At 43.8% G+C, this 22,137-nt stretch overlaps 3 protein-coding genes across 4 annotated transcripts in view; all 3 read left to right on the forward strand.

Moving 5' to 3' along the window:
• lpgat1 (lysophosphatidylglycerol acyltransferase 1) overlaps nt 1-4,665 on the forward strand; it is a 45,567-nt gene extending 40,902 nt beyond the window's left edge. Inside the window, exons 7-9 of one of the 2 annotated variants that reach the window (XM_086189369.1) lie at nt 260-366; nt 1,441-1,552; nt 3,488-4,665. In XM_086189369.1, coding sequence (XP_086045495.1) covers nt 260-366; nt 1,441-1,552; nt 3,488-3,620 — 352 coding nt within the window. In that variant the 3' untranslated portion in view covers nt 3,621-4,665. Of the gene's footprint in view, nt 1-259; nt 367-1,440; nt 3,419-3,487 lie in introns of those variants that run through there. The other variant, XM_086189371.1, reaches the window with a different exon arrangement.
• Nucleotides 4,666-10,253: 5,588 nt separating this feature from the next.
• Nucleotides 10,254-13,661, forward strand: nek2 (NIMA-related kinase 2). Its single transcript, XM_086189368.1, has 9 exons — nt 10,254-10,534; nt 10,688-10,905; nt 11,018-11,258; nt 11,345-11,427; nt 11,512-11,638; nt 12,290-12,524; nt 12,614-12,668; nt 12,810-12,886; nt 13,149-13,661. The coding sequence occupies exons 1-9, from the start codon at nt 10,439-10,441 to the stop codon at nt 13,349-13,351; spliced, it is 1,335 nt and encodes a 444-aa protein (XP_086045494.1). The 5' UTR covers nt 10,254-10,438; the 3' UTR covers nt 13,352-13,661.
• Nucleotides 13,662-15,605: 1,944 nt separating this feature from the next.
• On the forward strand, nt 15,606-21,276 carry slc30a1a (solute carrier family 30 member 1a). The gene is made up of 2 exons (XM_086190055.1): nt 15,606-16,611; nt 18,667-21,276. The coding sequence occupies exons 1-2, from the start codon at nt 16,059-16,061 to the stop codon at nt 19,551-19,553; spliced, it is 1,440 nt and encodes a 479-aa protein (XP_086046181.1). The 5' UTR covers nt 15,606-16,058; the 3' UTR covers nt 19,554-21,276.
• Nucleotides 21,277-22,137: the final 861 nt, after the last annotated feature.

The raw sequence follows: 22,137 nt of genomic DNA on the forward strand, positions 1-22,137 counted from the left end.
AACAAGCTGAAGCTCCATAAAACAGGCTGCTGCTGCTATAATAGACTCGTTAGAAATAGACTGCTGGGCCTCGGAGCCCCCGGCTGACACCCGGGGTTTGGACTGCATCTTCCACCACAGATCAATTCAGACAGTTTCTGCTGAGTGAGACTTCAGTAATCCTTTTTGTGTGCGCGCACGTGCGTGTGTGTGTATGTATGTGTGGTTTTTTTGTGTGTTTCATCTCTGGCTTTCTGCCTGTCTGTCTCTCTCCCTTCAGGATGTACCCTATAAAAGAGGTTCCTGTGGAGGCTGAGCCTCTGACTGACTGGCTGTACCAGAGGTTTGTGGAGAAGGAAGATTTGTTGGCCCACTTCTATGACACAGGTCTGTTTCAACTGTCACTTTCATCCAGTTGAACTAAAATTAGAATTCCACGTGTGTGTGTGTGCGCGTGTGTGTGTGTGCGTGTGCGTGCAAAGCCATCATGCAGAATATTTTGCCATTCAAACACAGATTCAACTGTTTTGGAATATGTTCTTGCTGCAGGCAGCCAAGCTGTCAACCTCTGTGACGCGCTACAAAATGAATAAAATATTTCTTCCTTGTTTCCTGTAAGATCCCAATATATTATCTTAATTCCTTCTTATTTTTCAAGCCGTATGTCTCGATAAAACATTTTTAACACCAGATACTGAATGTCTCAAGTCTGGTGTCATGGCAGCCTGGAGAGACTTAAACCACTGGAGGTCAGCAAAAACAAAATTTCCGAGAGAGAAACAGAAGGGTGATCCTGTCAAACATGAAGCGCTACATACCGATGAAGGTTTTGGGTGGCAGAAACGAATAAAGAACAAGAAAAGCCAACAAGCAAACTTTGAATTCAAATGCTAAAAAATGTCCAGGATTAGTAACATATTTGCGTGAATGGCAAGGTCACTCTTTCGCTGCTCTCCCCTCCAGTTTGAGTCAGTTAGCTTAGCTTGCCTCCGTGCTGATTTCCTGCTCCATCTTCTACCATTTTCCCTCTGCACACACCCACTGATCGTGCTTCGATCGTTTTTTTTGTTTTTGTTTTTTAGTTTTTTGGTCTGTTTTTTTTTTTTTTTTTTTTTTTAAAGCTCCAAACCAACTGAGTGACGTCAGAGTGAAGACAAGCAGATTGAAATGTTTCCCTCCGTGTTTATTATTAATAGAAGAGCTCTGGTCATTATTCAGGTCCGAGACCGGAAGCGCCTGAATTCCACTGCATAGTAACGTGGTCACCCAGGTTTTGTGCTCCCATTGCGGACCAAATCCTAGTCTTTGCGGGTGTCTGCTTCTTCTCCAGCTCAGTGGGGATGTGGCTTTCCTTTTCCATTCCTGTGATTTAATGATGTCAAGTCATCAACAGCTTCTATACACACATGAGATGGTTACAGAGGCAGAGTTCTGAGTGGTGTCTATCGTCCCTCCCCACAGGAGCGTTCCCTCCGCCGGGAGGACAGAAGGAAGCCGTCTACCGGCAGATGACCCTCGACCCCGTGTGGCTGTGCATCATCCAGTCGTTTGCGTTCGTGTCTGGCTACATGTGGTACAGCGTCCTCCAGTACCTCTACTGCTGTATATTTTGAGTGCACTGCTGAGGCCAAGATTCTTTATCACACTATTGGAAAAGCCTCAGGATCAGTCGGCGTGTGGCCCAGCGTCACCCCCACCCCCACCAACCCACCCACCCCCCCCTCCTCCTCCTCCTCCTCCTCCTTTCCCCCCGATGGATGAATGTACATTTGTGAAAGTGGAGAGACAACAGGGAAAAAAGGAAAAAAAACAAAAAAACATACGAGGACATGTACATGAACACACAAGGATTCCATACTGATACTAAACGGAACATGGTCATAGTTAACTCGCACACAGTCGCCAAACACTCGCTCCGACAGCCAAGCAGAATATTCTCTCGCACTCGTCACAACTCACATTTTGATGTTTACACGTCCTCATACACGTAGACGCTTACTTGTTTTTATTCAAAGTTCAAGAGAAAGAGGCTCAGGACTCGTCCAGAAGATAATCTGGACTGGACCCCCTCCATCCGGGCTTCGGCCGTAGTAGTTTTATGGAGTGTTTGGATGTGCGTATATCTGCCCTTCTTCTTCTTCTTCCTGGCGAGAGTTGATGACGCCCACTGGACCTCTCTTTTTAGCCTGCTGTCGAGCCGGCCGGCCACACCTTCCAGAGAGCAGCTGTAGGAACGTCCAGGTTCTGCTCCTCTGGTCTGCATTGCACTAAAGGATCCGTACTGCCCTGACCGCTCCCCGCCCCAGGAAATCTTCCTGATCGGTAGCCGTCTATTTTTTGATTCCTTTTACCTCCCTCAACCCACCTGTCTCCACAACAGCAGCCATCGTTCAGTGTCGATGTCTTCTTTTTATTAAAGTCATCGTCCGGATTTTTGTCCCCACATTATCTTGTCCTGAGGTGCAGTTGTGAGCTCACTGAGACGACGAGGTGTGGGGGAGGGGGGGAGTGATCATGTTTACACGGCGGGCTCTGCTGAAGGCCTAAAAAAAAAGAAAAAAAAAAGGATGGCGGGGCTATGACGGAGCGCTCGATGACGGACTTCTTCTGTGTCAAACGTGGAGGGAGGAAGAGGAAATGATTTTAAAATAGAAAAAATTCAATTTTAAAAGCTAAAAGAATTCACGTCTGATCACCGGGACAAGGAACTTCCTCTATGTGGATTTTTCACCTTCTGCTCTCCGACGAGTACACACACACACACACACACACACACACACACACACACACAGCCATGTGCAGCTACACACAGCAGAGGAGGATCATCTCAGCCATCCAGACTGAGAAGGCCGAGACTCTTGTTCCCTTGTTGAACTACGTAGTTTTACAAATATTTAAGCCATATGCTTAGTGTTGTCCAGGTGGGGAAAAGACAAGGGAAGAAAACAAAACAAAAAAAATCCAATTTTCTTTTTTTTTTTTCCTTTCTTTTTTTTCTTTCTTTTTTTTTTTTTTTTTTTTTAGGACGCTACCCTAATGTCTGGCATTCTAAAATAGAGATTTTGGCTTACAGAACTTATAGGTATCATTACTGTAAATTTACAGCCTAACCTGCCTAAAGTGAGCGTGTGTGGTCGTCTTCCCCAACCGCCCCGCCCCGCCCCGCCCCACCTTTTTGATAAATATGACTCATGTCCTGTTGCTCTTTGTGTGGAAGCAACTCTCCACAGGCGGTCAAATGATTTTAATTTCAATTTTAAAAAGACAGAAGTCGTCGTCCTCATGTCATGGTGTGTTAAATGTTGTACATAATGAATCTGAGGAAGAGCTCTTGGAAAGGACTGCAGTGTTTTCAGTCTGTGAAAATGTCAAAGAATTTTAGTTTTAAATATCATTAACGTGTTTTGTTTTTCTTTTCTTTTCCTTTTTTTTTTTTTTTTTTAAAGAAGAAAGCAATGATTCTGTCGAATTTTTTTTAATTTTTTATTTTTCCTGGTCCTTTTTGAAGGAAGTTGTTGTTTCATGACATCAAAGTCTGTGCGCTGACTGCCACACGGGCCCCGGTTTCAAACGTCGACGCATTTCAAGATCCGATGAGAGAACCATCGACTCGTCAAGCCTTAGCCCATCTTTTTTGCTAGGCCACATTCCCAAATAATGCCGTTTCCTCGCATTCCCTGTCGGTGGAGTCCTAAGGTGTGCAGGTGCTTTCAAGGTCGTCGAGCTGAAATTGGGCCAGTGAAGAAGGGATCACTCTTCACCTATGAGGGAAAATCTGGCTGGGCCGTGCAATGATGCAGCCGGTCTCTCTCTTTCTCTCTCTCTCTCTCTCTCTCTATCTCTCGAATGTACCTGTGTTGTGGTTTTTAAAGTAAATTCAATGCAATTTACTTTAATTTTGAAAATCATAGAGGCGCAGCAATCATCTTTGTCATAAAGTAATGCATAAAATGTGCATTTTAGTCGTTACTGCCCCTCCCTCTGTGCCACAGCGGGCGGAAAAGTGTGTGTGGATTAAAAAAAAATAAAAATAAATAAAAATAAAAACTCTGACTGGGCAGGAAATCTTTTCAATCAGGCTTTAAATGTTTCATTCACCGGCTCCTTCAGATTCCCCTTCATTGTGAGAGTTACTCAAAAATAAAAGCCTCATTTTTTTTTTTAATTTTGTTTTTGACAATGTTTCCAAAGAAGGCAGGGAAATGTTTTTCCTAGATGTGGTTTTAGGAAATAAACACGATAGGGATTTAAACAAATGATACTAGAACTGTCTGTAATTTTCCATTTTGTACTTCTCCTTTAATTCCTAGCTACACAGCCATTTTACAACACAAAAAAACTTGTGCTGGAATAAAACATCGTAAAGACCCAAACAGTGTACTGCTTTTCCTTAACGGTGACGACATTCACTAAATCTATGTCGTGTTTTTTACCTACGTAGTCCTCCAGGTGTGTATCCTTCAAGAGTCCAATCACTGCAAGTATTCTCTCTCAGGAGCAGGCGTGTGGGAATCAAGGAAATATTTCTATCTTGTTGCCTCAAAATAACTAAATTGAAGGGAAAAGTTGTGTCGAAAAGGGGACGAGTTCTATATTTGGCCTTAAAATAACTAGAACTAGAAATCGTCACATGAAAGCATCAAGTTACATGTTTGTCATTAGCCACTTACTGAACGGTGCATTTTGCGAGACAGGTCTATATGTTGAGTCTTAATCTGAAAAGTTTCTGTGACTAAAATGTAGTGGAGGACAAAATTGTCTTGTGGAAGGGAAGTTGTAATTTAAAAGACAGGAAATGGAATATTCACGAACCTCAAACCACTCAGAGAGACTGCTGATTAAATCTGTTTGAGATTATGATGAGCACCCACTTTGTTTTACAGATTACATCTTTTCACAACATCGACTGCTCTTCGATTGTTGTGACGGGGTGTAGTGACATCTCTCCTGAATCCACAAGCGGGACGGGTCATACCAAGACCATCGGGGGGGGGGGGGGGGGGGGGCACAGCTTTGTAGCGGGCCAGATCTGCTGGAGGCCAAACGCTTCAGTCAGCTGGTGGAAACTGAGGATGAGCACAGCAGGAAGTGAGCTGGAAAATGAGATTAAATCTGCAGAAATATTCCCCTCCATCACAAGGAGCTGATGGGGAATCCCAGGATCAGCCCCCAGTCTGTCTTCTGCAGAAACTCCGGTGTCCCACCTGCAGTGACGATGTCGCCGACACTTCTCCCTCATGAACGCCTCAGCAGTGGAAGACTTCTCCGGAGTCGGCAAGAGCCAAAAAAAAAAAAAAAAAAAAAAAAATCCCAGTTGTGGAGACGAGGGTTTAAACTGAACGTCGGTGCGGCACCCTGGCCCCTCCTGCTGTCACCCCAGAGAGACGCTGACAGCTCGTGGCACCCTCGGGGTCACGTGGCTCCACTGAGAACACAACGCATGCGAAGGTTTACTGGTGAGGCTTGAACGGGCTCTTGACTTCTCGTTGTTAAAAATAGGTACATTGTATTTTGCCATTTTGGTAACACTTTATAATAAGAGTATCTTAAGAGCTGTTAGTTAATACTTAATTACAGATTAGTTACCAGTTTTCCTGACATCAATCTGACCCAGCTAACCCACCTGAACCTCCCCCCCGTCCATCTTTGCTGTAAAATGTAAATTTAACATGAACACACGAGTGAATTACAGCGAGACACGCTAATTAATCTTTACTATCAAGTAACAATGTTAATGAAACCCTTATGGTAAAGTGTTACCGCCGTTTTTATTCTTCGCGCACACTTGACCTTGTGGCTTTTAGACGCAGAAGAAAAAAAAAGACTTGCAAACGTTTCTGAAAGGAAGACCAAAGCAGTATCTTTTTTCCAGAATTCCAGTTTGTAGTGTTTAGTAATAAGAGGCCTTGTTGTGATTGTGTACATTGTGTTGTTTGTGTGTGGAGCAGCTCCCAGCTCGTCCCGTGGGGGAGGGGGAATGTCTCCATTATTGGATAGTATTTATAGTGGTGTTGGCTTCTCGCACCAATGCAGGTGTATCGTTGTAATAATGTGTGTTTGTATTGAAGAGAACCAGTGACCCGAGGCTCCTGTAACCTCCCTGTAACCCCAGCAGAGGTGAAGAGGAGCTTATTATGGGATGTAACTGTCTGTCACTCCCCCTCAAATCCTTTAATGGGGGCAGCTGACGTCAGAGTGGCCCCGGGCACCCGACTGTCTCTGTTGTTCTTAGCTGTCACACACATCCCTACATACACACACACACACACACACACACACCTCCCTCGCTGTGTTCCTGGCTGATGTCCAAACTCCTCCAGCTCTTTGTAGGAGTGACCTTTGCAGAGGCAGACTGAGAGTGAGCGACTCACTCCCCTTAGTGGTGTCAGCGTGTGTGTGTGTGTGTGTGTGTGTGAGTGAGTGTGTGTGTGTGTACTACTGGCAGGAGACAGATGACACACTCATTGGAACACAACTGTTAGTGAGAGAACCGTTCACTGTTCCAAACTACATTTGTACCCAGGCGGGTATGAAACAGAAATGTTTGTGCGTGTGTCTGTGTGCGTGTGCGTGTGTGTGCGTGTGTGTGTGTGTGTGTGTGTGTGTTCGAGCCAGGAACCAGAACTGATCAGCTTGACCCCCAGTGTGTTCAACCATGTCTCAACTTTATTTACAGCCAACTTTCCTGACATGACCGACTACAAAAAACAAAATTTTATTAAAAAAAACCCACTGATGACTAAACAAAACATGGCAGCCTGAGCTGGTTTGGCTCAACATGGTGGCAGCGAGTCTGAAGACGTCTGAAGACGATGAGCCTCACTCATAAAGGGGAAATACAGAGGGGCAGTTCAGTTTGCGTGTTCGAACTTTTCCAAATTAACCTGATTTTTTTCCACCATGTATCCACCGACGCGTCAAACATTCGAACATGTGCAAAGGTTCGTCTCAAAACTTTTTCTTTTTTTTGATATCACAGCTTCATCTTGGTAACAGGATTGATTTTATAGAAAAAACGTGCGGCGTAGCCACGTGGTGTCACCACTAATAAGATAAAATAAAACTTTCTTTACCTCAAAAGAAGTTCGTGTACCGGGTTGCTCTGAATGACCGTGATAAAGAAGATTTGCCATTCAGACAAACCAGTCGGTGTTAAAGTCAGAACAAAAAAAAAACTACAAATATTTAATGAGTGAAATTTGAAAGGGAAAAAAAAAGTGAAATAGCACAGGAGAACTTAGTAACCTGGAAAAGTTTTTGAATAATAAACACAGCCTGAAAAGTTTAAAATCTGCTTCACTTATACCTGCAAATTGGATTATGGGATTGTGGCTCAGCGTAGGTCCCAGAAGAGGACTCGTATTGTTAATGTTGATTTACTTTCAATCATCTTTATGTCGTATCAGACCACCAGGCTTGTTTGTCGTTGACGTTAAATCTCCGCCGGTAACTTCTGACACGGATGTGTAGTCGACAAGAACGCGTTCATCAAAGAAAGAAAAAAAGTCATGCATGAACCCTGAATTGAGCCAATCGAACTGAAAACTCTGGGATTGACTCCGTAGAACAAAATTAACAAATAAATACAGAAAATGGAGTGATAGAAAAACCTCGGGGGACTCAAATAATTCTTCTTCCTGTTGATCGCGTGACTCGTGAGGTGAAAATACGTAACTCACGATACGTCGAGATGAAAAAAATCACAGACTGTGAGGATTTTTTTTTAAGTGTTGGATTGGGGACTTTTATCAAGGTAGCGCTCAAGCATCAGCGTGATGATGTAACATCTCACTGATGTGTTCAGAGGTCATTGCATCTGCAAATGAGCCCTTCCGTCATTTCTCTCCTCTCATTGTGACCTGTGTCTTTTTTTAATGCCTTGAGTGACCTTTGACCCTGTGACCTCACTTTTACAGTTACAACTTTCAGTTTTCATTTTTAATCATAGGGTCATGACCTCTGTTCTGTCTTTGTGTTCGCTGACAGTTTTTCCTTTGTGATGCTTGATGACTCCAAAGCAGAGTGTGTTTGTTTGGTAGTTAGTTTGTTTGTTGAATAACACAAGATTTGATTTTGATTTTGATTTTGAGTGTTTGATGTGGTCAGCACTGTCACCTCACAGCAAGAAGGTTCCAGGTTCGAGTCCCGGCTCCAGCACGGGATCTTTCTGTGTGGAGTCTCCATGTTCTCCCTGTTCCTGTGTGGGTTCTCTCTGGTACTCCAGCTTCCTCCCACAGTCCAAAGACATCAAGAGGGGACGAGGCTGATTGATACTCTAAATTGACTGTAGGTGTGACTGTGAGTGTGAATGGTTGTCTGTCTCTATGTGTTGGCCCTGTGATGGACTGGTGACCTGTCCAGGGTGAACCCCGCCTCTCACCTGAAGGCTGCTGGGATAGGCTCCACCCCCCGTGAACCTTAACAGGATAAGCGGAAGAAAATGGATGGATGGATGGATTGTTTAACCTACATTTTTTTTTGCAGATCTGAGTTCTTGAGGGTCTCTGTGTGTTTACTGGCCCACCTCCTCATCATCCTCGTCACCCTCGTCTCACCTTACATGTGCTGCCATGGAGACGACTCCACTGACAGTCAGTCAGACTGTATCTTAAGCCTGCGGCTCACGTCAGTCACTGTCACCGGGAAGATGCTCTTCACATCTTTTCAAAGTATCAGTACTACTCTCAGTGCTCTTTTCCAGCAGGCAGGCCTGCTAACTACGTCTGAGCAGATTTTAAAACACACATTTGATTTATCCTCAAATGTTACAGATATTTTTAGTCAGCTATTCTTACCTTTTCTAAATTGAATTTCTAGACAGCTACTGTTTGTCATGAGAGAAATGTCCCGTGCTTCTGTCATTGCCCGGTTCACCTCTTGGGCATTAACCAAGAGAAAAAAGATTTGTTTTGTTTGAAGAGTTTTAAGCTCAAAGCTTCATTATACGTTGTTTTTTTTTCTGAAGTTTTTAGAATTTTTGCATATGAAAAAAAAGCAAAGGGCTGTTTTGAAAGCGTATATCTGAGATGTATCAAATTGTCATAAACATAATCGTTCATTGTGTGTTGTCATTTGACATCAGCTTCTCTCTGGGAAAACCACATCAGAGAATACGGAACGATTAATGATTGCACACAACTCAATAAAACATTTAATTCATCTGTTTCCTTAAGGAAGTGAAATGTTTCTTGTCTATATCAGGGTTAAATTTTTTTTTTTTTTTTTAAAGAAAGGTGACTGAATATTCACGGGATGTATTATTTTCTCCAAACTTGTTTTGCTATAAAGATGAAACAACGGGTTGCTTTTCTATGTTATTATTCTATGTTTTCTCCCTGCATAAAATAAATTAACTGGGAGAAAGGTGGAGTCTTGTCTTCAGGAGTCACGTAACAAAATCATGCAAGACTTGACAGACTTTAACACCGTTGATGTAGCCTGGACTTTAGCCTCATGACTCCAAAGATGTACACTCACTATCCAAAAAGGAGGAAAGACTCGTGCTTGAAAAAACATTTGGGGAACACATTTTTTTTCCCTCTTCATTGTCAAGTTCAGTTGCACCTTTTCATCTTATTTTTCTCTGATTTGATGTGCTTCGCTCTGACAAAATTGTTGTCACCGGGAGCCTTAAACAGCTGTGCACCATCCACTGGATACTGTTGGACACTTTTATAAGATTTTGCTTGGAAATGATGAATGAAGCGCGTATAAGAGGATTCAGATGAGCGTGAGCTAATGCTGTCATAAATCATAGTAGTAAACACACAAAAAATGCATTAGGATTTTTTTTTTAGATTTGTTTAAAGCTTTAAGACTTAAAAAAAAAGACTTGGCCCCACCTTTGATTTGCTCTAAAACAAAAGGCCGAACCCAAATATGAATTTGTAGTAGCTGTTAACACATTCCCGTCACACTTTGTGGATTCTGCTGAAGATAAATACAAAAATTCCATTCAGTCAGTTTAATAAATGTTATCCTCCAAATCCTCTTTGTTTCGTTTCCAAATCTTTTTCCAAATGTTTTCAATGTATCCTAATCCTAACGCTCATATGATGCCTCCCTCAGTGACCTCAGAAATTGTCTATGAGGCGAGTCAAATTAAGGCCAAGGCCTTTGGAGGGGGGTTTGGCGCCACCCTGCGGACAGTTGATAACACAACCCGCCGTACTCTCGCGGTATTCTGGCGCCTAGCAACCTCAACGGCTGTATACTCGCGATGACCAATCAGAGATCACGCTTCAAAGAGAGCGGGCCAATCACAACCGAGTATTTGAGCACCAATTTAAAGAGGTTAGGACAAACTTCCTGTTTTGAAACCGTAAAACAAACGTGCGTACTAGCGTTCCTTCGGCTTTTGCTGGTGTGAATTTATTTATTATCGTCTCCTCTGACGTGTATTAGTTGGGGATTCAAGTCAACAGCAGGATAAATCGGTTTGAATGAAATTAAGCGCAAAATGCCGTCCCGTACCGAAGATTACGAGGTGTTGTACACGATAGGATCCGGCTCATACGGAAGATGCCAGAAAGTCCGACGGAGGGCTGATGGCAAAGTGAGTAACGTTAGGTTTTATTAATGTTTTATCTTCTCAATAACGTTAACCTGCAGGAGTCAGTGCTAATGTTAATTGTCAACGTAAATGCATAATATGTATAAAAATGAAACGAGTATGACTGTGTTTATGTTGTTTGTATCGTCGGGGTAGATCCTGGTGTGGAAGGAGCTGGATTACGGCACTATGGCGGAGAGTGAAAAGCAGATGCTGGTGTCAGAGGTGAACCTTCTGAGGGAGCTGAAGCACCCAAACATAGTCCGGTACTACGACCGCATCATAGACCGAAGTACCAGCACGCTGTACATCGTCATGGAGTACTGCGAGGGCGGAGACTTGTCCAGCCTCATCACCCGATGCATCAAGGAAAAGTGAGCATGAGATACACCCATCATTATGTGTTTATCAGAGATAAATCACGACGTCAAGAGGGAAACTTTTGTTTCGAATTTATCTTCAGTAAACCTGTTGTGACATTAATAGACGTTATTTGGAGGAAGAGTTCATCCTGCGGGTCATGGCGCAGCTGACGTTAGCCCTGAGCGAGTGCCACAGACGCAGCGACGGCAGGGCCACTGTGCTTCACCGAGACTTGAAACCCGCCAACATCTTCCTCGACAGCAAAAAGAACGTTAAACTGGGTGACTTCGGCTTGGCGAGAATCCTGAACCATGACACCAGCTTTGCAAAGACATTTGTGGGGACGCCATACTACATGTCTCCAGTGAGTTTTCACCTCACAGAATATTTTGAGTTATTTTTCAACAGTCTTGTCTCTCCAGTTTTAACGTGTAACCATCTTTCTCTCAGGAACAAATCAACCGGATGTCCTACAATGAAAAGTCTGACATTTGGTCACTGGGCTGTCTCCTGTATGAGCTCTGCGCGCTATCGTAAGAACACCAAAACTCCAATTTGAGCTACAGCTCCCAAGATGTTGAGTTCACAACTGATTTGTCTTGATGTCTCCCCTTCAGCCCCCCCTTTACCGCTTACAACCAAAAAGATCTGGCAGAGAAGATCAGGGACGGGAAGTTCCGCAGAATCCCGTACCGATACTCCGAGGAATTGAACACGCTACTTAGCAAAATGCTCAACCTGAAGGTTAGAAAGGATTTATTTTAGTGGCTATAATAATTATAATGTTTTTAGTGTCACACACTTTTCACAATGAACTACTCAGTGTTGTCAGCTGCAGGTGGGTTACTAGTTAGCATCCAGTCACTAATAAGCCAGATATTTTCGCCAAGAGTTCCAAAATGGAGCAAGAAGAGGGTGAATATCTGACGTACACGCATCCTATGACTCGTCTAGGTTCCAACAAGCTGACATGCCAGACTGAAGGTGTTCATTTTTATCATTACAACCTTCTTTTTTTTTTTTTTTGCTCGCCAACAGGCCTAAAAAGCTTCCGTCACTCTTTCTTTTTTAAAAGTGGCTGAGCGGCTTGCAAGGTAGAAAAACTCTGATGTATGGGGGGAGGTACTATTACTCACTAGTCCAGAACACAGGACCCTCTTCCTGTTATTGCCGTCTTGCTCCAGACCACAACGCATCTGATCTTGGTTCGCCTGGATATTTCTGTGTGAAAACCGATAGATGGGAAAAACCAGTGCAAAGGCAAGCATGCTGTACACACAAGACAGATGCGTTATTCTACTATTGCTGAAATTTTTGGTAGAGAACCCCTAACCAGGGACAAGAGTTGCAAATGAGTTAGGCCAGAAACCATGTTACATGCTCTTGTGTGTCCAGGACTATCTGAGGCCCTCGGTGGAGTCAATCCTCCAGAGCAGCCTGTTGGCTGATGCGGTCAATGAGGAGCAGAGGAGGGTGCAGGTGGGGCTCCGGAGACGGTCGGCAGACTCTGACTGTCCCCCTCACAGGCCCGCTGAACTGACACCTGCCTCTGCTGCAGAGCTCAGACTCAGAGAACAGGCGCTGCGTGACAGAGAAAAGGCGCTGAAGGAGCGTGAGGCGAGGCTGGAGCGTGAGTGCTCTCCATCTGAAGGATTGGACGATTTGTCATTCTTAAGATGGAAGGTCAAGAAATATAATTTTTGTCCTTTTCCACTGCAGAAAGAGAGCGTGAGCTTTGCATCCGCGAACGACTGTCAACTGAGAAGCTAGCAAGGTACATTTACTTTGTTTTTAAAAATAAAACAGAGGTCACATTAGAAATCAGTGGTTGGATCAGTCCTGCTGGTTCTACATGGCTGGTTTTTTTTTGCCAGTTTTATCTATTGATTGATACAATCTGCTTGGGTCATTTCAGGGCTGAGAGTTTACTGAAGAAGTGCAACCGTCTACAGCAACAAAGGGACCTGGTGCCCTTGGGTGCTAAAGACATAGGTACGGGAGTCAGACGAAGACCTCTGGACTTAGTGAACCAAGACCAAAACTGAACTGTGTTTTCATGTGATGACGCACATGTTGGAATGCTGCTGGCTTGATTCTAATTAACTTATTACTTTTAACTCATGTAAATAAAGTTTTTATATCCCAATAAAGTATTTGTTCAATTCAAACCGCTGTTAGATGTATGCACACCTGCTACCCAGCTGTGGCGGGCCTGAACTCTGTTAACCAGCCGCTGTTTACTCTCTGGTCCTAGATCTGGAAGGGAATCTCTCCCCTGGGAAGAAGAAGGTCCACTTTGCAGGTGCGAGTAAAGAGAACCAGCAGCCTGATGATGGTCAGACGCCACAGGAGCTGATTTTGAGGAGGCTGCAGGCGGCCAGTCATCGAGCTCAAAAACTGAATGAGGTGGCGAGAAGCTGCCAGCTGAAGAGCAGACGGATCCTCGGCATCCGCTGATCGAGTGGGGGGGGGGGTGACCACCTGTCCTTGTAGCGACTGAATGCGAAGCCTGCTGAAGACTCTTATTAGTTTTATTATACTTTAGAAGTGTGGACGGAATCTGAATACATAGTCCTGTGTGCCGTTGAGTTTTGAGATGAAGTGTGTCAAAATTTTATGATTTTAGTGTTTTGCTCATTTCATGCAAATGTGTGGAGGCAGCTACAGTAAATGTACAGCATGATTTTGTATGTATATATGCGAGAATGTCTTAACTGCCTGGTTCTGGATGTAAAAGTATTAAAAACTGTGGTATGAGAGCAAAGAAGAGTATCAAGTGGAACCTGTGGTGTAATGATCATGTTTTTGCAGGGGATGGAGCTCATACATGCTAAAATACATTCCCTGGCTAATCATGCAGAACCTAAAGAGCTTATAGGTGCAATTACACCCATCTGCTGGATTGAAATTACAAAATGTCAGAATGGATAAAATGTGATTTATGTAATTTAGGTTGGTGGGCAGCACGGTGGTGCAGTGGTCAGCACTGTGGCCTCACAGCAAGAAGGTTCCAGGTTTGAGTCCCAGCTCCAGCACAGGATCTTTCTGTGTGAGTCTCCATGTTCTCCCTGTTCCTGTGTGGGTTCTCTCTGGTACTCCAGCTTCCTCCCACAGTCCAAAGACATCAAGAGGGGACGAGGCTGATTGACACTCTAAATTGACCGTAGGTGTGGCTGTGAGTGTGAATGGTTGTCTGTCTCTATGTGTTGGTCCTGTGATGGACTGGTGACCTGTCCAGGGTGAACCCAGCCTCTCACCTGAAGGCTGCTGGGATAGACTCCAGCCCCCCTATGACCCTTAACAGGATAAGAGGAAGAAAAAGGTTGGATGTTGGTGAATGTGTGATGATACTGATTAAAAACTGATGCGATATTGAATTATTATTGCAAAAGTTTAGCTTTCATTTATGGTTATGATAAAAATGGTGTTTTCCAAATGGTACATCTTTTCTGGACTGAATCACATCAGAATACAGTCTGGACAGCTGTGCAAATCTAAACCACAATCCAAAAAAATAATCCTCTGACTGTCATCAAATACTAAACAATAGCACTTTGGATTAAAAAAAGGCAAGAATGAAAATGAATTAAATGGTGCAATATTGAAATGACACTGGCAAGACTATGACGCAACCCCAGGAAAACACATGAAAGTGTTTTTGAAAATACTAAAGTGAAAGTGCAAATAATATTCAAATATTGAAAATAGCACATATTCACTATATGAAAATGTCTTATCATGGCAGGATCTCTGTAGATAAGGGTGATAAAAAGTTAAATCGAGTAATAACTCAAAATGGACACAGTTTAATCAAGGCTGATTATTCCCACAAGGGGTCATCAGTTGTCCATGTTGAACCTTTGTAGCAACACTCAGGGGGTCTCATTGGCAGCGCAGAGGTGTAATAAAGTGGAAAAATGTATATTTGTTTATGTTAATCAACAACTGGACGAGGTTAGCAGTGATATCTGCAGTTTGTGTGCCCATTTGAAGACTGGACTCTTGGGGGAGCTGACGGTATGAAATGACAGACGATGACAATCTCTGGATGGCTCCGATGATCTCTGACATCATCAGGGTGACAGAGATTAAACCGAGACAAAAGTAAAATCCAACAAGATCAAAGTGAGAACACCACATCTGATACTGGTCAGAAGCTTTTTGTGATATCACACAACCTTCGACCCGTTCTTTCTTAACGTCTTTGTCTTTCTTTCTGTCTGTCTGTCCGTCTTTCTTATAATCTGACATCAGCCAATAACTCTGTCTCCTCTCCATCCAAATGAGAAAAGACATTAAAGGAACATCATTTTGAAAGTGTATCGGAGCAAACTTAACTACCTCGTTAAAATCATTAAAACACTTCATGTAATTTCACAGACATATATATATATATATATATATATATATATATATATATATATATATATATATATGAGTGATGAGTGAGAATATTTTAATGTGTATCAGACTTGCCAAAAACTTATTCCGTTTGAAAGTTTCATTAAATTCCTCTTTTCTTTGTGTACTCGAACATACACAAATATACAACTTGTTGTTTACGCCTTCAGACGGGGAATACCATCTGAAGTCACCGTGGTAGCGGAACTGACTGGATTAATACATTGAGTAATTACTCTGTCGCGATAGTTCATTCAACGTTAGCGTGCATAGCAACCGCCGTTGTCTGGCGTGTGTGCTCCGCCTAGTTTTAATGGTAACAGCATTTGACCAATCTCCTTCGAGCTCCTTCACTCTCCACCAATTGAAGTCAAGTGGGCGTGTCGATCACTGTGCCGTGTTCCGTGTGGAAAGTTTACCGGCTCGGGTGCAAAGTTTCAGCCGTCTGCAAACCAGAGCTCGTCGTCAAAGGTGTCTGGAAAATACAAAGCCGACTATGGTGTCTTTTTGTAGCTAGCGTCACACCTAGGATGAATTGTCCGTTACTCTAGCCGAGTGATGCTACCATTACCGGGTAACAGTGGTGTATGAAGACGTCGGTATTGTCTCAGGGAGCCAGCTAGCTTACTGCGAGTCGTTAGCTCGGAATTAAATCGGTCAGTTAGCTTGTTACTGACTGTGTGTGAACCCGTAAAAGCACACGGTGAAACCGTATTAACGTTCTACCGAAGCTTGGCTCGACGGAGAAGAGAGACCAAGAGAAATGGCGTGTGAGCCGAACCGCGTCCGGCTGCTTTGCATGCTCTCATTGACTTTTGGGTTTTTCATCGTGGAAGTGGTGGTCAGTCGGATGACCGCATCCCTCTCGATGCTGTCGGACTCCTTTCACATGCTGTCGGACGTCATCGCTCTGGTGGTGGCTCTCGTCGCGGTGAGATTCGCGGAGAAAACCCAAGCGACTAACAAAAACACCTTTGGGTGGATCCGGGCGGAGGTTATGGGTGCTCTGGTCAACGCCGTCTTCCTAACGGCTCTTTGCTTCACCATTGTCCTGGAGGCTATCGAGCGCTTCACTGAGGCCCATGAGATCGAAAGCCCAGAGGTGGTCGCCGGGGTCGGCGCTGCCGGGCTTGTGGTCAACCTACTTGGGCTTTGCCTGTTCCACGGGCACGCCGGCGGAGGACACGGCCACTCACACGGTGGTCACTCACATGGGAGGGGGAGAGCCGGTAGGAGAGACCGGAATGGGACAAACGGAGAGACCAACACCTTGGTGGAGAACCATAATAGTCCGGGTGATGTGAGACAGAGGACCGGTAAGTAATCTGTCCTTGAATGAAGTTACTGACAGCTCATGTTTATTGTTAAGAGTCTGAATTGCATAACAGCACAATCACAAAACAAGGACACTCTTGTCACTGTCAGTTAGATATAAACGTTTGTGTGTATTATCAGTTATGTGTGAGGTTGTTATATCCTTGGAAACGTCACACACACACACACACACTCACTCACACAGAGTCTCATGTTTCTGCTTTTCTATCAGCTGGCTGATGAAGAGTTCTCTGACTCCTTGTTCTTCTGACATGTCCCAACTTGTGTAAAACTGACTAAAGCTCTTTCCTTTTTTTTTTCTCGACTGCTTACATTTTTCTCAAATGCTGACATCAACTCTTTCAACCTCTTGGGAAATACTGGTCAGGTGACGGTTCGATGTCTTAAAGACGTCATCCAAATATTAGACTTCTCCAAAAGCTTCAGAGGGCCAGTGTGTCAGTGATTGTTCTCAGGTGAGAAATCATCCTTAGTGGACCCTAAGGACACAGGACAATTTCTTCCCTGCACTGTTAAGGCCTTGCCATTTTCAATAAATGGACCCCCCCCCCCCCTTACACTGTTACTAGGTCATACATCACTGTAACTGTGGTGTTGACAGCCACAACCACACCATTAGCTGTTGATGAACGACCAGGGATGGAAGGAGGCAGCCACTTCCAAGTTGTTCCTCTTCACAGTGCCACACACAGACACACACACACACACATACACACACACACTAAATAATAATTGAATTGTATAAATTTATATAGTGTTTAGAATTTCTCATGCTGGGATTTCACTCTCATCTCTGTCAACTGTCCTCACGGTCAAAGCTAAAATCATTGTAAACAAGGCCAAATAACTCTTTTAACGGCCTTATTTGTGTTTGTCCTAACCTCATCCAGCCAGCTTTCATTAAGCCTTCGGGGTAAAAAGTGAAATGTCTCCTAGAACTCAGATGTATTTTAACCAGGATAGACACAAAGGTAAAGTCCTCTTGACTTGTAAGTGAAATACAGTTCATGACGTAACACCGCAGAGTTCTGAACCGTCTGCTGTTCTCCTTGGAAACGCTAATGTAGTGGGTTTTTTTTTCTTCTAGGAACACACTTCCAGTCCAACACCTCGAGTTTAGGGAAGCACGATGATATTGACATGTTATCAGTATCTGCAGATATTTGTTCAGCTGTAAAAATATTTTCTAATAGGATATCTAGATATTAATGATCTAATTTTGATGCACCTCTGCTGATGCTGATTCCGATGCCGAAGCTCTTTAATAATATTGCTGTTGCTGGCGTTATGGCTATCGGGAGGCTGTAAACCAAAAAGAATTTCTTACTGGAGAGAGAAAAGACCCAATTTTTTTTTTTTTTAATTTAACCGTATTCCTGAGAACTGTATTGTTTATTGAACTGTGTGGAATGGCAGCGTGTCTAATGTTACGTTACAGTGGTTGTGGTTCAGCCCAGGCTATGAAATCTGACTCCACATTCTGATATCTGACCTTTGCATGAGATCAGCAGACATGTGAATAATGTTGACATATTGATCTGTTGACACAAATAGATCCCAGTTCATTAGTAGCGGTGGTGTAAAGTTACCCGACACTGAAAACGCCAGTTAAAAGAGCCAAAAAAAACCTCAAAAACCTCAAACTCATCATTATTAACTCGGTCCTGTTTCCCATCACAATATTTTTGACTGGATTCCTCGCTGTCACTATTGTGCCAATGCTGTCGGTCCAACAAAAGTTTCTGTCACACAGTATGAAGAGAATGAGATTGATTGGTAAATTAACACCAGTTACATGGATTTAGTGGTGAAGTGGGGCAGCTAGAATGGTTTTGGATGATCGAGATAAAACAGCCTTAAATACACTAACACGTTTTTTGCAGTTTTTTTTTTTTATCTCTTCCCAGCCCCATCACTGTTTGTGTATTTGTATCTAGATCAGTGGGTTGATTAAATGCCATACAACAAGCCCGTAGTATTAATCCGTCTCTTCATGACCCAGTGAGCTGAATGAACCTCTCCACTTGTATCCTCAGAAATCAGCTGTCAAGAAAACACAGAGGTGCAGATCAACGGTAACACCCAGTATGAGGAGATGGACCACGACCACAGCTCCTCGTCGCAGCTCAACATGCGTGGGGTCTTCCTCCACGTGTTGGGCGACGCCCTGGGCTCTGTCATCGTGGTGGTCAACGCTTTGATATTTACCTTTGTGTGGACGCCGTGTAAAAAAGATGAGATATGCATCAACCCGTGCATAAGCAGCCACACCACAGACCACCATCATGTCAATCACACACTAGTGGACCTACTGAAAGACCCCACTGTGATTCCCACCAAGGTGGCTGGGCCCTGCTGGGTCCTCTATCTGGATCCCACCCTCTGCCTCATAATGGTGGGAATCCTGCTGTACACCACCTACCCGCTGCTGAAGGAGTCGGCCCTCATCCTACTGCAGACTGTACCCAAGCAGATAAACATGCACCGCCTCAACAAGCGCCTGCTGAACCTGGACGGCGTACTTGCCATTCATGAGCTGCACATCTGGCAGCTGGCCGGCAGCCGCATCATCGCCACGGCACACATCAAGTGCCACGACCCCACATCTTACATGGAGGTGGCGAAACGCATCAAGGACCTATTCCACAACGAGGGCATCCACGCCACCACCATCCAGCCCGAATTTGTTACGTTCAGCTCGGAGTCTCGAGACTCCCTCTGCGAGCTCTCCTGTCGGACTCAGTGCGCTCCTAAGCTATGCTGCGGCTCTGCGGACAAGAGGGCTAGCGCCGACGGTAAGGCAGCAGCCACGTCAGCTCTGGAGGAGATCAGCGAGATCTCGGAGCAGACCACAGCCATTCAGGTGCCCCTTCAATCTGAGGCCGAGGTAACCATCACCAGGGAGGTGGAGTCGTCTCTGTGAGATGGAGGGAAGGAGAGTAACAGGGGAGGGGCTGGAAATCCACCGACTATCGTTCTTCACAGGATGCAGGAAATCGTCAACCTAGTCGTCCCTCTTCTTTCATTGTTCCCCACATGGCTGTAAAATCCAGCCATCATGCATTTTCAACCCCCTCCCAGAACCACCCCCACCCCCCACAACTTCTCCTCCTCTGCTGCAAGGCCAGAAGGTGTCGTTGCCTTGGCAGCAATGCACGCTTGTGGGGGGGTGACCACCTACCTCCTCCTGTACTGGAGCGAGGCCTGCATGAGTGTCCCTCATTAGCACCGCCTTGTGATGCGTCACCTTGTCTCATGGTGTTTCTGTGCCAAAGCTTCTCACTGCAGGACTGAAGGGATCACAGAGACTTCCTCTCCAGTTGGACGGACACACACACACACACACACACACACACACACACACACCAGGGTACATGCAAGTCAGAGCACACACCTCTAGGTTATTTTATTTAGCCTACGGACCTGTTAGTAAAGAATCTACGCATCATGTTTTTAGGAGGCGTAGATTTTGAGCAGATCTATTTTCTTACCCTCTGCCCCCAAATGGAAGAGCATTGTACTGCATAATAATTTAAAGTATTTAAGTTATTAGAAATTATCTGTTCCTCTCTCTTTAGATGCTGTTTGGTAATATTTAGTTTGGATGATAGATTTTTTTTTTTTTTTTTTTTTGCAATTTTTCCCATCCCACATTTTTCCTTGGGACGGAACACCTATGCTGTAGTTTACAAATGTGATGTTTTATAATGATTTCTTAGACTTTCTCTGGCCTTGACTTGCCTTTTTAATTGCAGTCATTATGTGGATACAGAAGCCGTATCGTCGCCTCTCTCACCCTGCCTTTCAAATGAGAAAAACTGCTGTGATATAGCACTAAGTGTAGTAGACATGGTGTAACGGAACTTCTAGCAATGACACAGTCACATAATTCAATGTTCTATTAAGATTGGATGCAATGTAAGCCAGAGGGCTAAGAAATGAGCACTGCATAGCGTTAGTGGAACACTATTCTCTGCGTGCGTCAGTACTGGAAAGCCTTCTGATGATTTTCCTTGTGAATGTCATTCAGCACCTTTTGGCGATCCATGCTGAGGGAGTCTTTCTGTATTTTTCGGATGTGTTATTATTCTGTTTGCATGTCCAAACTGAAGCTTGGTGCTCCGTTTCAAGAGCTCCACCAAGAGCTCCAGCTGCTGCTTACCAGAACCTGCTGGTATCCTCCAGCTATACGACTTACTGTGTAGGGAATGACTCATCGTATAGCTCGCCTGTCTGTCTGTCTGTCTGTCCGCTGCTACAGACAGGCTCCTCGCTGAATTTGAAGTCCATATGGTGGCCTTTTGAAATCATATGAAATATCCCTCATCATTCCAGGTGACATTTCCAAGGTGAATCTCTTTAAGATTTCCACTCCCGATTAATGTGTATGCAATGTAGACATATGTGCTGGGAAATGTATTTTGGCGCGTTCCTTCATTTGTAATGTTTGGTCACTTTTATTCTGTGTCTTTTGAGACTTCAGCTCTGTGTGATAATTGAAAACAGAAGTGTTGGCTTTTTTTTTATTATTATTTTAGATATGACATGTCAGCTGATGTGTTTTTGATATATATCTACAGTTCCTGTCCAATGTGTCATTGTGAAATAAAAATATATGGCTGTTTGGTACAGTTGATGAATCAGAATGTGTCGCTCGCCTTATTCTTCACTTCCTCTTACGGCCGTTGCTCTTTCATCTAAGGGTGCAGCACCCACCTTGGGCCCCTCATAGTCATTATGTCATCAATTTATCAAGTTATAAAAAGATGTAAAGTCAGTATACACATCTCAATATGTCGGCCATGGGTTTTTACGTGTGTGTTGGTTTTCATAAGAATGTCACCAACATTTTTCACATTCGAATTCCAGAATTCCCGTGGCTAAAATGCCAGTTGCGCATGGCAAAAAAAATTAGTTGAAAAAAAAATCATTTGTTAACCTTATTTGTTTTGTGTTTAAGTGGTTGAGGATATCATCAAATCTGTTTTGAAACCTGTCATGGAATATGAACATGGAAATTTCCAGGCCTGGAAAATATTGTGAATAATAATTAAATGCAGAAAATTCCTCCAAATTTCAAACGGGTGTTTCACTGTAGGTAGTTCAGTTAAGATCAGGATTTCTCGGAAGAGTCACGCAAGTATGTCGGAACCCTGTAAACTGTGTTGCCCAAAAGCGGTTTGCCCACATGTTAAATGGCATCAAACCTCACAGCCGCTCAGTTTTCACTTCTGTTAATCTACAATTTTTAATGGCCAACCGAAATCTGTTTCCTGAAATGACAATGGATCGTTATAAGGCTCCAGACTTGGTGCTCTGGGTGAATTTCAGTCAAATAATCAGTGAAAACACATCAAAAGGCTTAGTTAAAGCTGCATGAACAGACCAGTGAGGCCAACAGGATATTAGCGGTTGGTGTCTTGAGGTCAGCTACAAAACCTCCAAACAGTAATCACCGTCAGAAGCAAATCTGACATCCAAAGTGTGAGAGTTGTGGAGTGTTATGC

The sequence above is a fragment of the Aulostomus chinensis genome, chromosome 20 (genome assembly GCF_037954235.1).
Source record: "Aulostomus chinensis isolate RoL2024-O1b breed Wild chromosome 20, RoL_Achi_v1.0, whole genome shotgun sequence".
Lineage (NCBI taxonomy): Eukaryota > Metazoa > Chordata > Actinopteri > Syngnathiformes > Aulostomidae > Aulostomus > Aulostomus chinensis.

Coding starts and splice junctions, on each gene's coding strand:
- nek2 (XM_086189368.1), top strand. CDS start 10,439: ATGCCGTCCCGTACCGAAGATTACGAGGTGTTGTACACGATAGGATCC. Junction 10,535..10,687: donor GACGGAGGGCTGATGGCAAA/GTGAGTAACGTT, acceptor TCGTCGGGGTAG/ATCCTGGTGTGGAAGGAGCT. Junction 11,259..11,344: donor CGCCATACTACATGTCTCCA/GTGAGTTTTCAC, acceptor TCTTTCTCTCAG/GAACAAATCAACCGGATGTC.
- slc30a1a (XM_086190055.1), top strand. CDS start 16,059: ATGGCGTGTGAGCCGAACCGCGTCCGGCTGCTTTGCATGCTCTCATTG. Junction 16,612..18,666: donor TGATGTGAGACAGAGGACCG/GTAAGTAATCTG, acceptor TTGTATCCTCAG/AAATCAGCTGTCAAGAAAAC.